Below are 17,319 nucleotides of genomic sequence, written 5' to 3' on the forward strand. Positions count from 1 at the left end.
TTGGAGGTTTGGATATAATCCCACACATGCTGTAATTCTGTGGTTATTTGTGGATATTAAATAAATGCTGTAAATATAGCATTACTGTGCCTAATAAAATCAGTGGACTGTCCATGTAATACATGCACATGCAGAGAGAGAGCAAGACACTTTGTATCCGCTCTCCACTCTGGCTAGTTCATGGAGCTCCTGAATAACTCCACTATATTAAAAAGGTTATCCCAAAAGCAGCATTTATTGCCAATACACAGGATAGCTGATGAATGTTGAACAGCTCAGTGTCCAACTGCTGGGACCAGGCAGTCCTGAGAATGGAAGTCCCATATCTCCTTCCCATAGAAATGAGTAGAGGTGTGAACCAACATACCTACACACTAGGACTCCATTCAGAAATGGACATGCAATAAAGCATGTCCAGGGGAGGAGAGCAAAGGTGGTTGTAGTTATTACCCACTCTGATGCTCCCCTGGGCTGGGCAGTGATGGGAAGAGTGCAGCTTTCTTTCCTTTGGGACGCACCATGGTCTTAGGGTTCTCCTGCCTGATGATGGTTTGGGGTGCCCTTGATGGTAAGGAATTGTGAGGTGCAAGGCAGGGTGGATGCAATGATGAGACAGTTTTGCAGTAGAACAGAAGAATTAAGTTCAGGTACATTAGTCACAGTTCTCAGCATGCATAGACTGGCAGTTCTTACACAATGTGCGACTTCCACAGTTCTCAAGGTTACATAGTTGCGAAGGAAGTTCATAAGCCAGGATGTCTCTTCAAAGCAATTTTCCTCACACTGCACTGTTCTAGCTGACTTAAGCACAGGCTTCCAGAAATAAGGGTGTAACACGGACTAATTTGTACAGGTTGCTGTACTCACAGTTAGGCCGAATGCACACGGCCGAGAGCGGTCCGTGGAACCACGGGCTGGATTCCTGCTGAGAGCAGGAGCGCACGGCGTCATTGGTTGCTATGACGCCATGCGCTCCCTGCTGCCGCCGCAATTCAGTAATACACTGGTATGATCTACACCAGTGTATTACTGTATTGCGGCGGCAGCAGGGAGCGCACGGCGTCATATGCAACCAATGACACCGTGCGCTCCTGCTCTCAGCAGGAATCCAGCCCGTGGTTCCACGGACCACTCACGGCCGTGTGCATTCGGCCTTATACTGTCCTCCATAGGATGTAGTATTCTTCTTACAGCTGGCCAGGCTGTTTTCTAATGCATGTCCAGGCACCATATGACTAAAATCTCGTGAACAAGTTTGCTGTAGAGACTGTAAAGTCCTTTCAGACAGCTTATCTCCACAGAGATTCTGCAAGAACCTCCTCTTGACACTGGAATGCCTTTGAGATATATCTGTTGTTTTTTTCTCTTGGCTTCTCTCTGGCTGGTCCAGGGCAGTGCCTGAATTCTAACCACTCTCTATGAGGAGGGTGGCGAGAGCTCCACCTAGTGATGGCAGTGAATGGCATATTAGCACCTTATGCACCAAAAACACATTTAAGGGGTTGTGCAGGCAATATATTCATGACCTCTCCTCAGGATATGTCATCAATATCTGATTGGTAGGGGTCCGACACTAGGCACCCCGCTAATTATTTGAAGAGGAGGTGACGCTGTATGTGAGCGCTGCTTCCTCTTCATTGCACTGCAGTAGTGGGATTTTGCACCAACAGCGATCTGACAATTATAGTTAATTCTGTGGATAGATCATAGATGTTGTTCATGGGAAAAACCCTTTAAATCCCAAATAAAGTATTAGAAAATGAGTAAATGACATCCCCTTTAACAGATGAAGAATATTCTAAATATTTCTAAATAACTTATTTGTACATTTTGGAAATACAAGTTCAGTAACCATTTACTTACTGGAATTAATACAATTAGTATTAGGATACTTTTACGCTTAATTTTTAATGTTTCTTAATATTTTTTTTCTTCATTAAAAACGTCAGCTCCAGAAGGTCTGGAGGGAAATATGAAATGCGAGTGTTTTTTTGCTCCTAGGTGGATTTTATTTTTCTTCCTCTTTTTCCAAAACTCAGCATGCTGGACCTCTTGAAGTTTTTTTTAGGTATTTTGCCAACACATTGGGCCAGATTTATCACGACTCTGACAGCTCACTCCACTTTCACATATGGCTAAAGTCAGTTTTAGCCAAGTCAGATTTATGATCGCCCCTTTAAGACTGTAATAAATGTGGTTTGACGGTAGCAGTTTATCCGTCAGTAAGCAGCTTTACAAAAGTCGCACGTTTTTATGAAAAAGTCGCATGTTCTATTAAAAAGTCTCATAAGATAAGCATGGTCCTCACTGGAGTGAAGTTGCGACTTTTTTGCGACTTTTTTGCGACTTTTAAAAAAAGTCCCAATAGTAAATCTGTCTAGAGATTCATTTACATACAAAAACACGCCCACTTTCAGAAAACTGGCGAGCATAGTGCAGAGCAGAAAAAAGTCGCAAATTTGTGCGCAGTTTTAGCCTTTGGGACTTTTTTGCGACTTTTCCACTCCACAAAAGTGACTTTGCCTAATGATATATCTGGCCCATTCTCTATAGGGGAAAACCACCATCATGAAAAGGCTAGAGGTAAGATATATCAGTATCAATGTGCCTGGAAAGTGCCTTGATTTTTGCCCCACGGTGTATGCAAAAAGTGCTCAAAAGCAGAAGCAAAATAAGGCAGGTGCCAAGAAATCCCACTTAGGGCTCATGCACACGTTGTTTTTCTCGGCCTCCGTTCCGTTTTTTTTGCAGATAGGATGGCGACCCATTCATTTCAATGGGTCAGCAAAAAAATACTGATAGTTCATCCGTTTATGTTCCGTGTTCGTGTTTCCTTTCAGCAAAAAAAATAGTGCATGTCCTACTTTTTTCACATTTGCGGACAAGGACAGGCATTTATTACAAGGGATGTGTGGGAAAAAAACAGATCCTCCCAAAAAAAAAGATGCCGTATCCGTGTTTTTTTTAGCGGACGCACAATTTGCGGACTCAAAAAAACAACTTCGCGTGCATGGGGCCTTATGCTTATTCAGGCATTTTTTTACAGGTAAAAAAATGCCAGGAGCCAAATTCATGTGTGCAAGGACCCTTTCCGCTTTGCTCAGTATCTGTGGATATCACACTACAGCTAGGATGGAATTTCACACTGTTGGCACAAACGCATTTATGTTTATAACAACCACTCATAGGAAATTCTTTCCAGAATCTGTTCTCTTCTGTCCACGCTAATACCTACCTGGAAATCCTACCTCCCCTTAGGGGGCATTCACACGACCGTATGTATTTTGCAGTCCGCGAAACATAGATCTGCCAAAAATATGTTTCAGGTCATTGTGACATTGGTGTTGCATCCATTTTTTGGGGCAGACCCATTGTAACAATGCCTATTCTTGTCTGCAAGAAAAGGACGCGTTCTTTTTTTTTTGTGGGGCTGCGGAACGGACATACGGGTGCGGACAGCATACATCTGCTGGCCTTATTGTATTTAAAATGTGATCCCAAAAAATGCGGAAAATATGGTTGTGTAAATAGGGCCTTATACTGTGATTCCCATCATCTGCCCGGTAAAGAGAGTCTGGCACATTTACTAGTGTCTGCACCTGTTTTGTGTGTAAAAAAATGCTGTTGTAGACCATCTTCTTTTTATACTCGCATTTACTACTGAAAATACGCCTGTTTTGGAGGGGTTTGCGCCCCATTTGCCTATTTAGATTTTCAAACTTTTGCGTCTTAAAAAAAAAAATCTATGTATGTATGTGCACCTTTTTTTGCATCTGATTTAGTTGCACAATACTATTGCAGGGCTGGCATACTTTTCTTCGTCAATTTTGAGTGGGGAGTTGCTCCACGTTTTGCTTATTTTCATGGATTCGACTATTAACCTGTCGAACTGAAAAAAAACCACGAGAGGTCAGACTAAAAGGCTAGTCTAATTCATTAAGTACTGTGGGACTTTTTATAAATGCTCGGCAAAAGACCAACAGATGACCCAAATAGGCCTGTTAATTTTACAACTAAAAACAGGCGAGCTTGATAAATGTGCCCCATTGATGCCTACCTCATCGAGGTACATCCACCTAAACATCAAGGGCATTCCAGCCACCACCAGACAAGAACTCCCAAAAAGTCCAAGGTGTGCCCCGAAAGAATAAAAAGGGTATGCTCTCCACTGGCTGCATGCGTGGGTCAGGGAGCACTAGAGAGAGGGATTAGCCACCGTAGGGGACTACAACTGGCCTCATGGCTGCTGCCACCACTCTCATCCTCTCCAACACTCCACCACCATGCCTCACCTGGTGCCAAGGCCAGAATTCTGCCATATGAACGGGCCCTAAGGGAACAGCCCTTAAATCAAATCAATCAGTGGATCATAAAAGCAGAGAGAGTATAAAGGACAGATACGACCTCTCTTCTTTTTTGAGTTCTCTCCTGGTTCTAGCTTCCAAAACCTGACCGTGTGACCGTACTTGTCGGAAATTGTAAAAATGTAGATAGCATGTATAAAGTATTACGGTTACACACCCATTACCCGGCAGTGAAAAGGTTATTAGCTAATAATAGTATGATGACCTCTACTTCTGGTGTCTGGAGAGATAGAGTAAGTCAATAAAGCTGAAGGCTGGCTGGGAAGGTAATTGAAGGAGAAAGGAAAGGTTTCCTTGTATCAGACTGGAAAGTTTCATGGCTGAACATCTGGTCTGGGATTTTCGATGTCTTTCTCTGTCAGGGTAGGAATAGCTGGCGTAGTAAGGGGGGTTACAGAGAAGGCAGGGGGAGGGAGCAGGAGCACTGGCGAGAGAGTGTCAGTAGGAGATGCAGTGTGGAGGACCTCTGTAGTATAACAATGTATCTGGGCTTTGAAGAAGTGCTGAGAGCACAAGGCACTGCAGGGCACACCGGCTTGTTGGTGTATCACACCTCCTCCTGGGACTTTCATTTCACTATCTAGCCGCTGCATTCCCAAGTAAAGTGCAGTAATGCTGTGGGATTTACAATGACATCCAAGAGGAGATCAGCCAAATTTCTGCTGAGAAGGTCTCTGAGTGAGCAATTAAAGGAATCCACCACCAAAGCTTGGGACCTGCTGTGGAAAAACATCCGGGAAAAGCGCCTGGCAGGTCAGTCTGTCCCTGAATCCAGACACAATGCAGTAAAATGGCACTGGCCCTGGTAAAATGACACTGGGGATTTTTTTTTTTTTAAACAATGACTTGACACTTAGGTTTTTGCAGTCTCTGGATGTATTAGTGTCTGCATGCTGACAAGGTGGCTGCATAGAGGAAGGGCTGTCTGTAAGAGATCTCATTGCAGACCAGGGCGGCTTGTGTGTCCTATGCAGTGTCCTTGCAGCATTTCTTTGTATCTTCCAGAGTGCAGATGATCAAAGCGGATAAAGTTACATTGTAACAATTCTCAATGACATAAATGGGGAGTTCAGTGGGTTGTGTAATAGAAGAAGGGTCCCTGCGACTTTGTATCCAGCTGCCGGTACATCATCTATGCAGTGACCGTCACATGACACATTTACATTGCAGATCGGTATTGAACACGTTACATGTGATGTCTGTCTTTCTAGATGTGCTGCCCATAGATCACCTGTGCATTTAGTGTTACTACTTTAGTTATTAGCTGCATTCAAATCTTGAAGACTTTATAGTATGTCCTTAAAGGGGGGGGGGTTCTTCTGCCATAAGTATACTTTTTTGATATTGTCGAATTTTATGTGCAAGAAAAAAAAGGAGTACCTCCTGTATGCCAAATTGGCACGCTCTTTAACACTTTTTTTTACGCCCACCTCTACAGTTATGTTATCGATGTGTGATTATTGGCGTCTATTTGCTTCCACTAATGTGGTGTGGCATGGGGAAATTCATTTAACACGCCTAGCAAAGTGTGCCAAACTCCTGTTATGCCACATGCACCTTTTTGATACATTTGCTGAATTTTGTGAAAGTTTCGCTTAATCCTAAATTCATTCATTCTGCACTAATGATAGATCACACCGGTTATGATGTATGTGCCCTAAGCTCATGTATCGTATTCCATCCACGTGTCCTTGTATAGTTGCATAGCGCATAGACAGAATTTGCTAGCTGTCCTTTAAAGGGATGAGATGATAAATGATCTTTGTGGGATAACGCCTTGAATTTTCGCCCAGACTGTAGGCGAGGTCAGTGATTTCTATCTGAAATCAGTGCTCTACCCAATCCAAGGATTCATGAGTTAGGTCACATTCACAGTCAGTGGGGGTCATTTACAAACGGTGCTATCCTATTTTTGGCGTAAAAAAAAACTGCAAGGGCCTTTTTTTTGCCACTTTTCAATATTCTGTTGCACAGCCATTTTTGCACTGAGTTCAACATTTGGGAAAGTTGAGGGAGTGGGGGGGGGGGGGGGGGCGTGCCAGGGGCAGGGACCGCGGCCCAAACATGTACTCCTGAAAACATGCGTATGTTGGCAAAAAATGTATCAAAAAATCTTTGTAAATGACCCTCAGTGTTTGGTCAGTGTATGATCAGTTATTTCCATCAGTGATTTTGAGGAGTGGAGGCTACACAGAGATAAGGTATAATTGAAAGATCTGCCCCTGTTTAGGCTCACAGTCACTGATGGAAATTGCTGATCAAACACTGACCAAACATGGACTGTGTGAGAGTGGCCTTACTTGAAGGTGTAGTGAACCTTTATTGTATGTCAGGGAATGTGCATTTGTCCTTTTTTGTTTAAGGGGTTGTCACGTTATAGCACCTTATCTCGCATCCACAGGAAAGGGGATAAGTGGCTGACCGTTTGGGGTCCAACTTCTGGGGCCCCATTGATCAAGAGAAACGGGAGCCCATGTTCCCCTGTTTCAGTAGCACGACAGACACGTATGTGCGCTCTATGGAGCTGCCGGAGATAGCAGAGAGGTTGTACTCAGTTATATCCGGCAGGATCTAATGAAGGTGGACATGCATGGATGTCTGTTGTTGCATTCAAAGGAGGGAACATGGGCCCCCATTCTCCTGATTTACAGGGGCCCCAGCAGTCAGACACTTATCCCCTACCCTGGATGGTGGATAAGTTATTGTAATGAAACAAACACATTTAAAGGACATCTGTCAGCAGGTTTGTACCTATGACACTGGCTGCCCTGTTACATGTGCACTTGGCAGCTGAAGACATCTGTGTTGGTCCCATGTTCATATGTGCCCGCACTTCTGAGAAAAATGTTTTATTATATGCAAATGAGCCTCTAGGAGCAACGGGGGTGTTTCTATTGCACCTAGAGGCTCTCCTCTCTGCGACTGCCACTCCCTATGCACGTTGATGGACAAAGCCAGGCAATGAAAATGTCCTCACTCTTTGGTCATGTCAATCAAAGTACAGAGGACATGGGGCTACAGAGAGAGCAGAGCCTCTAGGTGTAACTGCAACGCCCTCGTTGCACCTACAGACTCATTTGCATGTATTAAAACACTTTTCTCAGCAATGCGGGCACATATGAACATGGGACCAACACAGATGCCTTCAGCTGCCAAGTGCACATGTAACAGGTCAGCCAGTGTCATAGGGACAACTTTCTAAAAATCCAGTACAGCCCCTTTAATAAAGCTTGTGCTTGAACTCTTAAATTGATGCCAGAGTGCATCTGTTTGTATCAGTCGTCATTGGTCCCATCATGACTATTTTACAGGATCTGTCCGTATTTCTTTATCACTAAAGTCAATGGAAGGAGCGATGGCAATTTGGCAATTTGTCCAGAGCCAATAAACCTACAGAATTGTGTACCACAGCAGAGAGTAGTCACAGAGACTACAGGGCTGCTCATCAGTCCCTCTACTTTCTATTATGCAATAAGGCAAGGTCTGCATAGTGACATATGGTCACAGGATAGTCATGGTAAAACTGTCGGGTGACTATGACACAATCTTAATGTTTTCATATGAGAAAAAAGGTCACCTTGTAACCATCTTACATGGGAATCTTGCAAATCATGTGAGACAAAGTGACATTGCATATCCATTACCTACTGCAGGCACAATTAAGGGCTCATGCGCACAAACAGGTGCCACCCGTGCCTTGCATTGGGGACCCCAATGCACGGGCACCGTCTATGCGGCCTGCACTGACAGATGCAGACCTATTCAACTTGAATGGGTCTGCGATCCGTCCGCACTGCAAAAAAAGTAGAGGAGCATGTTCTATTTTTTAGCAGTGTGGAGTCATGGACTGAAATGCCACGGAAGAGTAGTGCTTCTGCGGCATTCCGCTCTGTGCTGTTTGTGGGCCCCATCACGGGCGGCTCACGTTCGTGTACATGAGCCCTAAAAGGCATATTATTCAGTTATGGTGCTAAAGGTTTTCACAGAACCATAGACAGTGGGCATGTTTGGTCCAAAGTAGTGCATGTCTCTGTGGTTGTTCACATGGTTGCTATTTTGCTTTTTGGAGACCCCTATATCCATGGCCTGTGGTGCACGTGAGTGGTCCTATTGGACCTGATTATATCTGTCTATCAGTTAAGGATACATGACTTTTGCCTATCTAGGTTTCGTGGCACCCGAGTTATCTATGTATATTTGGCCACAATATGTGATTTATATATGTATCTGATGGGTATTTATTGACATTTTTGCAGTCTCCAGTATCAGTTTATTAGCATTTTTGTCTTGTGTATTTTTACTGCCCTAAGTGTATATCCCCTGATGAACCTTTGAATGGGGGAAACACGTCAGCATCTAGGGTATGGGTTATGTGTTTTTTCTGTGTTTTGATAGGGCTTCTAGGGGCATATCAGGGTTAGGTATGAGGACAGAGGCCACCCACCATTAGGGTGTTCCTCTGGGCTTAAATGGATTCTGTCACCAAGTTTTGGGCTATAGAGCTGTCGATTCGCTCATCCCTAGTAGGGACCTGATAGGGATAGATCCCTGATATTTTGTCCCATTGAGTCCATCTTACTATTTCTGTACCTACTTTGTCTAGCAGCATTACATATGGATACATAGTGGTAGCCCATTAAGGCCTCACTCTTTTTTTATAATATATTTATTGAAAGTTAAATTTTAATTTGGTCTATGCCCTCTGTGATTTAATTTTCTAAATACACGTGTACAAAATCAGCGCTGAATCCAAGCAGATTTTTACACCTCAGAATAATGCACCTTTTTTTGACGCATTTTTATCACACTTTATCACACTTTTTGTACAGTTTTTTCAGGCAGATTTTTTGCCTTTGGTGAATTCTATAGTACTTTTCCCCACAAGCGTTTTTGGGGCCAAACAAAAAATACACATATGTGCACATCTCAAATGGTGCTTTATTTTCTGCTTCCCATTAATTTGAATAGGAAAATCAGCAAGATAGGACATGCTGCTTATTTTTTACATGCGTAAGTGCGGTTTCCCAGTGAAATGAATGGGAGGCTGTTTTGAGGCGTTTTTGGGGCAGATTTGGAGCTGATTCTGAGGCAGAAACGCTGTGGAAAACAGATACAAAATCATCTATATCTGCAACTACTAGAATTTAGCAGTTGCCTATGTCCCTTATACTATATGACAGTCAGGAGTAGGTGACCATTCACTGTTAATCCTAAATCATATAGCAGCCGGCCATTATACAGTGCGTCCATCAATACCCTGTCTATGCAGAGCAGTCATAAAGATAAGTGATCAATACAATGATCCAGGATTTCTGTAAGTGCTGTCAGTAAGCATCTCTAGACGGGGAGTCAAAAGTCAGGAACTACTCAATTACCTATATTATGCTGCATTGATGTCAGAATGGACATTAAGGAGTGTATCTGTAATGTATTTTTTTTCCCCCCTAACTCACTGTATTTTCCAGTATCGGAAAGCATAGTCTATAACTCTTTCCTTACCTTTGAAAAAATGTAATCTGACCCACATCAGCTATACCTGTAGCAAAATGACATACTTTTGGCATGGCTCCACTCAATAACTGGCTACATACATGTATGCTGTATGCGCCTAGAGCCTATGTCCCTGCATATGTCCAATGAGTGGTGTGAACACAGCCCTAGAGATTTAATTTTAGATGCATCATTTTGCTTTAAAAACCAAACTATGGTTAAAAAACCCTAATTCATTATTTATTACATGTATGGTGTTGCCTTCTGCTTGTTTTGCATTGTATTCCCCTGCTACAAAAATAATTTTTAGAAACAAAAGTTGCTTCTCCCAACAACATCGGTCTAATGTGACCTCGCCCTGATGTTGCTCCATTGTCCAAAAGTATCTGCTGGATTTGAGCTTTTTGCGGTTGCATGAAACCAATGGAGCATGGGAGAAGTTAGGTCCTGGCTGATGTAATAGCATTTTCTGTGTTTCCCTTTTACCTGCATTAGGCTCCTTTCACACGAACGATACGTAGTGTCTCAGGGTGCGTTCAGTAAAACTCGCACCATTTCGCAAGCAAGTTCAGTCAGTTTTGTCTGCGATTGCAGGATTCCGTTTTTTCCACGTGGGTGCAATGCATTTGATGCGTTTTTCACACATGTGAGAAACACCCTGAAGGTTTACAAACAACATCTCCTAGCAACCATCAGTGAAAAACGTACTTTACCCGGAACTGCATCCAGGTGACATCCCGGTGCAATGCGTTTTTCACTGAAGCCTTATTTACTTCTATGGGGCCAGGGCTGCGTAAAAAACTAAGAATATAGAACATGCTGCAATTCTTACTCAACGCAGAAATTATGTGTGAAAAAAACGCTCATGTACACAGAACCATAGAAATGAATGGGTCAGGATTGAGTGCGGGTGCTATGCTTCATGGCTAGGTTCATAGTTAGGCTTCATGCACACTGACAGAAAAAGACCCCCTGGTCCATCTAGTCTGCCCTTATATTACAGGATAGACCTGAGTGTACCCCAGGCATTACTAAATTCCTTTACTGTTGATTTCCCAACCGCATCTGATGGGAGTTTGTTCCCTTTCAGTGTAATCATATTTCCTGACATTGCTCCTGATCTTCCCCCAACTAATTTTAAACATCAATGTTTTTTGCAGATACATTTTTCCGTTTCACAAATGATAGAACTTGTCCTATCCGTGTCTGCATTGCAGACAACAATATTCCTTTCTATTGATAGGAATGAGAGAAATACGGAATGCACGTGAAGGTATCAGTATTTTGTGGATCTGTACTTTGGGGCCAAAATACAGACATGGCCATGTGCATGAAGCCTTAAAGCAGGGATGGCCAACCTGCGGCTCTCCAGCTGTTGCAAAACTACAACTCCCAGCATGCAAAGACTGCCTACAGCTATCAGCCTACAGCAGGGCATGGTGGGAATTGTAGTTTTACAACAACTGGAGAGCCTCAGGTTGGCCAGCCCTGCCTTAAAGGGTTTCTTCTCCCCTTTTGCTATATCGATGAACACCTTTGAAGCCCATATTTTGGACTGGTTTGGTACTGATGTGCTTTGGGGTAAAAATCTTTTCGAGAAGCAAATAATTTAAAGGACGTTAAAAACTTTTTTCAACATCCTTTAAATAATTTGCTTCTTGTACCAATACTCTGGACGTATACACTTCCACCACTGAATATTTATTTTTGTTTAAAAACTCTTTTCGTAACCGTTTTTATTTAACAATTGTGCTTTGTTTGGTTTCTGCAGCTTCTATGTTTCACAGCACATGGCAGCTGCAGAAAGCTGTTCTGTGACTGACTATGTGAAAGTCCCTCTCGCCTCTTCTGGATGAACTTGATTTGGTCAGAAATCAGCTTAGAAGATTGTTCAGGAGGGGAGAGAAAACCTACTCTCACAAATGTATGAATGTGTGCTTAAAGAAAGCAGAAGGGATTTGAGGTTTAATAGTAAAAGAAAATGGGAAGATACTCTTGGCGGCATTGTTGGGACATGGTGGATGCTAATTTTGAAAAACTGTTTAGTGGTCTCAAGAAATAATCACTATATGGTACAAGTACAATTTGGTTGGCCCCGTCCCTCCAGAGTGTGGGTGATACATATCATATATGGACCTAATGGGTGGGGGTGCCAGGATAGTCTAAAAAAAAGTATGTGTGTGTGTGTGTGTATATGTATATATATATATATATATATATATATATATATAAAAAATTTGCTGTCTTTATAATGTCTTACATGCCATTTTTGCACTATTGCAACAGGGTGCTTACAATCACTAAGCTATATTACCAGACAAATCACAGGGAATTGGAGGGATTCAGTCGGTTCTGGATGGTTCTCCAGATCCAGTACTTAAAATTACGACTGGATCGCCAGAACCATTTGCTGGCTGAGTCTCAATCCGGTGCTCTATCCTGCTATCAGTCTCTGACAGCAGCACAGGGCACCTTGCCAGTCACAGACACCTGAAAAAGACTTCCGGGCACCAGGTCGGCAGCCTATTTGGCAGTAGAATGGAGCATTGGTTTGCAAAGAGATTACCTCATTGAATCCGCCTGCGCTGGGTCTCAGGCAGCACAATTACGTCTTCATAACCGCCTGTGCTGGTGACACAATGATGTCATCAAGCATTGCCTGCTTCAGGGGGAGTAGGGCCCTGAGGCCTCTCTTCCTGACATGAAAGCCCTGCAAGGTTCTGACTGGACTGCATGCGGAGTGATTCTTTGGTAGTGGTGCTGGTGAGTTTGTAACATGAAATTACTGGTGTTTAAAACGCATGGGGGATTCTGCTTCCATAAATGGTTGGAAGGTCACATTGACGTCACCAACCTTGCAAGCTTCCCAACATCCCTTCTTTTTTTTATTGTTAGCAGCTTATGGTGGTAATGTTTATCTCTGTTGGTATGGGTTGTTACTGCCAGTTGGACATTCCTCCAGGGATTGTTGCTTCTCTTAACCCTCTGTCAAACAACTCGGTTACAGCCTGAGTGAGCAGAGGACCTGGGCTCGGTGCCCACAAGTAGCAGCCAGCGTGCTAAATGCAACGGTGTTTAGATTACAATCAATTAGGTTTGGCTTCCAGGAATATATGGCCACTTGTTGAGAACATTTTCCTATTGCTGGTCTCCTTTTTTTTTTCTTCTCTTAACTGAGCTAAACATTGCAAATCACCAGCCATACTAATTTAGGGTAATGAGATATAAATATGTAAAGGAAAGCACTTGGTTCTTGACACTTTGATGTGTGCGCGTTGATTAGAGGCCATGACCTCCAGTGTCTGCCCAGAACAGACAAGACAGCAGGACAAGGCCTCGTGCCCGGTCCCTCCAACTGGACAAAAATAGCCGTATTTATTTTAGAAATAGCGATGGCGCTCACAAGGAGGCCGATAATCCTATCTTCGCTCATTTATCATTACATTCAGACCCGTCCTATATGAATAATATTCTGTTTATGCAGAATTCTCGCTGTGTACCAGAGCATCACCGCAATACCTATTGTGCTCTGTGATGCCACGGGATGTGCGGTATTTACAGCTTTACCGTAAAACGCTCATTCATCAGGCAATACTATCGTTCATGCTGGCACCGCCAATCATGGCTTCAAGGCAGCAGACCATGCGGTCTAAACAGCGATCTACTGCTCAGAAACCATGATTCTGTATCAGGACGAGGGATCGCTATAGCATGTAAATACAGCGGTCTTCTTCACTGAACGAGCAGCAGACTGTCGGGAAGGAATCGGTAAATCCAGCTTAACACTATTACATTATTTGTACTTAGAAAGTTATCACTGTGTAATCTGTGGTGTTACATAGGACTGCAGGTGACACCTGCTACATTATCTGTACTCAGAGAGTTATCACTGTGTTATCTGTGTTACATAGGACTGCACTGCAGACTCTGGTGCCTGAGTTCTGGAAGCCAGCCCTTTGAAGGCCACCATGATGCTGGTGGAAATAAGTTTGACACCCCTGTCAATACTATACCTCTACTAAAATATCCTCTGCAAGTCTATATGAGAGGGTTATATATATGTATCCCAGAGATTCATGTCCCTTCACATTATACTAGTATAACAGCGTTCTAATTTGTGTCAGTCTATAAAGAACTATCATTCATTCTTATGCCCTGTGGAAAGATTTTAGTACAAGTACATAATGGACCATAGAGGCTTCATCCATTAAGTCTGGCAAATTTGTCAGACAGTAGAGGGCAGACAGTGATCCAAGGCCACCTACAGCTCTCCTGACCATGGTCATCCTATAATGCCGCTGCCATTGATCTGTCTGATGTCATAAAGTAATAAAGCCTATGAAGCAGCTTAAGATAGCCGTACACGGTGGGATTATGAAGAAGGGCAGCAGATTCGTTTTTTCAAGGAATCAGGATTAAAGCAACTCTTCAGTCCAAACCTAAAATGTGACTATTGATGACAAATGTAGTCAAGATAACTGGGACCCCCGATTCCTCCGTTCTGGATTCCTTTCAAGATATCCACCATCAGCTTCGGACTGTAGTCCCCTGGTGAACAGCAGAGGAAATGATTCTGAGAGCCTACCCTTTATGTATATAGGACCTTAAGGGCCCTGTTTTATTAGGGATCCTCTGGTACTCTGGTGGGCCAGTCCGACCCTGGCCACCATTGTCACCGTGGTAGGGAGTGAAAATTATGCGTGTGTGTGTGTGGGGCGGGGGGGGGGAAGGGTTAGGGGAGTGGGTGCAGTGGTGGCACCTGGGGCGGGTCATTTCTGGCACCCCCCCAATACTTGACCACATACCTCTTATATCCAGGGACATCTCCTGTCATGTAGACCTTCTCTTTCCTCTTCTCCTCCGTTAGACCGCCATAAGAAATTCTTTCAGCCGCATCTCGTCTCTACAGAGTTTGTAACACAGACACGTTAGATTTATAAATTATTCCATCAACCTCTCCACCCTGGTGTCCCCACAGTGTCATGCTGCTGCCACCCCCAATATCTGTGCCCGTTGTGCCCCCCAATGCCCCAGGTACTATACTGCTGAAAAAATAGTGACCCTAATAGACATATTTTAAGTCCTTTATCAAACTGGTGTAAAGTAGAACTGGATTTCCAAAAGAGCTGTCAAAAATGAAAGGTAGAATCTGATTGGTTGCTATGGGCAACTAAGCCAGTTCTGCATTACACCAGTTTGATAAATGACCCCAAATGTTCCTATAGCGTCTACAGCAGCTATAATGTCCTATAGAGTGCCCCCAGTAATAATAATAACACCCTATATTGTGCTACAGGTAATAATCCCTCTATAGTGTCCCCAGAAATAATAGACTGGCCTCTACAGTGCCTCCCCAATAGCAAGACCCCCCACACAGTAGTGTCCCCCACGCTGCCCCCCACACAGTAGTCCCCCCCCCACACAGTAGTCCCCCCCCACACAGTAGTCCCCCCCACACAGTAGTCCCCCCCACACAGTAGCCCCCCCACACAGTAGTGTCCCCCACACAGTAATTTCCCCCACACTGCCCCACACACAGTAGTGTCCCCACACAGTAGTGTCCCCCACGCTGCCCCCCACACAGTAATTTACCTCACACTGCCCCCACACAGTACTCCCCCCATACAGTAGTGTCCCCCACACAGTAATTTCCCCCACACTGCCCCCGACACAGTAGTGTCCCCCACGCTGCCCCCACACAGTAATTTCCCCCCACGCTGCCCCCACACAGTAGTGTCCCCCACGCTGCCCCCCACACAGTAGTGTCCCCCACGCTGCCCCCCACACAGTAGTGTCCCCCACGCTGCCCCCCACACAGTAGTGTCCCCCATGATGCCCCCCACACAGTAGTGTCCCCCACGCTGCCCCCCATACAGTAATTTCCCCCACACTGCCCCCACACAGTAGTGTCCCCCGCACTGCCCCCATACAGTAGTTTCCCCCACACAGTAGTGTCCCCCACACTGCCCCCATACAGTAGTGTCCCCCACACAGTAGTGTCCCCCACGCTGCCCCCACACAGTAGTGTCCCCCACACTGTCCCCATACAGTAGTGTCCCCCACACAGTAGTGTCCCCCACGCTGCCCCCCACACAGTAGTGTCCCTCACATTGCCATCCTCCCATAATAAATTGCCCCCCCCACTGTGCCACACAGTATCCCACCAGATTTCCCCCACGTCCTCCTGTGTGCACCCCCCTCATGTCCCCGAAAGTTACCACATTATAAAATAAAATAAAAGTTTTCCCCCACACGTCCTCTGTGCACCCCGGCCCCCTCATGTCCCCCCACAGTTGGCACATAAAAAAAAAAAAAAAAAAAAAAAAAGAAGTATACCCTAAAAGCTAAATACTTACCTGCGCTTGCTTGCAGATACCCGGCACTGTGATGCTGAGTCCCGGCACAGGCGCGCCCGATGACGTCATCACGCGCGCATGCACCTGGATTTCACCACCGCATAGGCTTCAGGCCTACTAGGCCTGAAGCCTATTGCGCTGATCGGCGGCGGGGCAGGGAACTATGCGCTCCGCTCCCTGCCCTGCGGCAGTATGTGGGACTGTGTCACGGGTGTCAGCGCTTCAGCAATGAGCGCTTCCATCTGTATTGATGGAAGCGCTCTTTGCTTCTGGGCCTGCTGGCACCCCCGTCAGAGCCGGCACCTGGGGCGCACCGCCCCCCCCCCCCCCTAATTCTTGTCCGTTTTGCAGACAAAAATAGGCATTTTTAATGAGAAGAAGGAGTGCAGATCCACATAAAGCGGCGCGTACAAGGCCAGGATCCGTGTTTTGTGGATCCTCAATTTGCGGTGCCCACAAAAACTGATACGGTCGTGTGCATGAGGCCTTAATGCAAGGTTTTTGCAGTTGGGAATGTTAATGAAGAAGACTGGCATTTTAATCCTGGAGCAGGCATGTTATTTTTCCATTTTGTCATGTGTTTGAAAGTAATTCCACAGTTCAGCCATTATATGCTAGACATTATATAATCTGTCGTATAATTATTAGTGTCACTCACAGCCATCTGGTTGTCAGAGGAATGCGCTCAATGAACGTAGTTATTTGTGGTGAAATAATTGTGGCATGGATAATGCTTGTTAAATACAGACTAATATGTACTGAGTAGTTTCTCCCCCAAGCTATACGATGTACATCTGTAGAAGGTTATAATACGGCACAGAATACAAAACATAGTCATGTCAATGTCTGATCAGTGCCTTAAAGGGGTAGGCACCTGGATTTTGAATACTTTTGTTATTGCAGGTAATAGAAAATTTTGTATAGTTAACTGAGTTATTCAATAAAATGTATCTGCATAGCGCCTCCTGCTGTTTGTTCTTATAATTTCTCTGCCCACCTCTCTGAGGTGGACGCACATGCTCAGTTCCATCTTTCAACTGCCAACAGCTTTTAACAGAAGCTGTGACAGTTACAAGAAGAGAACTGCAGCAGAAGGGACATGCCTCCCT

General features: G+C 44.5%; 1 protein-coding gene across 2 annotated transcripts in view; it reads left to right on the forward strand.

Moving 5' to 3' along the window:
• STARD13 (StAR related lipid transfer domain containing 13) overlaps positions 1 to 17,319 on the forward strand; it is a 263,932-nt gene that overhangs the window by 69,737 nt on the left and 176,876 nt on the right. Inside the window, exon 1 of one of the 2 annotated variants that reach the window (XM_044284956.1) lies at positions 4,774 to 5,117. The exons of the other annotated variant lie outside the window; for it this stretch is intronic. Within the exon in view, the coding sequence (XP_044140891.1) occupies positions 4,994 to 5,117 (124 nt within the window). The 5' untranslated portion in view covers positions 4,774 to 4,993. Of the gene's footprint in view, positions 1 to 4,773; positions 5,118 to 17,319 lie in introns of those variants that run through there. 2 annotated transcript variants of the gene reach the window in all.

This window comes from Bufo gargarizans, chromosome 3 (assembly GCF_014858855.1).
Source record: "Bufo gargarizans isolate SCDJY-AF-19 chromosome 3, ASM1485885v1, whole genome shotgun sequence".
Classification (NCBI taxonomy): domain Eukaryota; kingdom Metazoa; phylum Chordata; class Amphibia; order Anura; family Bufonidae; genus Bufo; species Bufo gargarizans.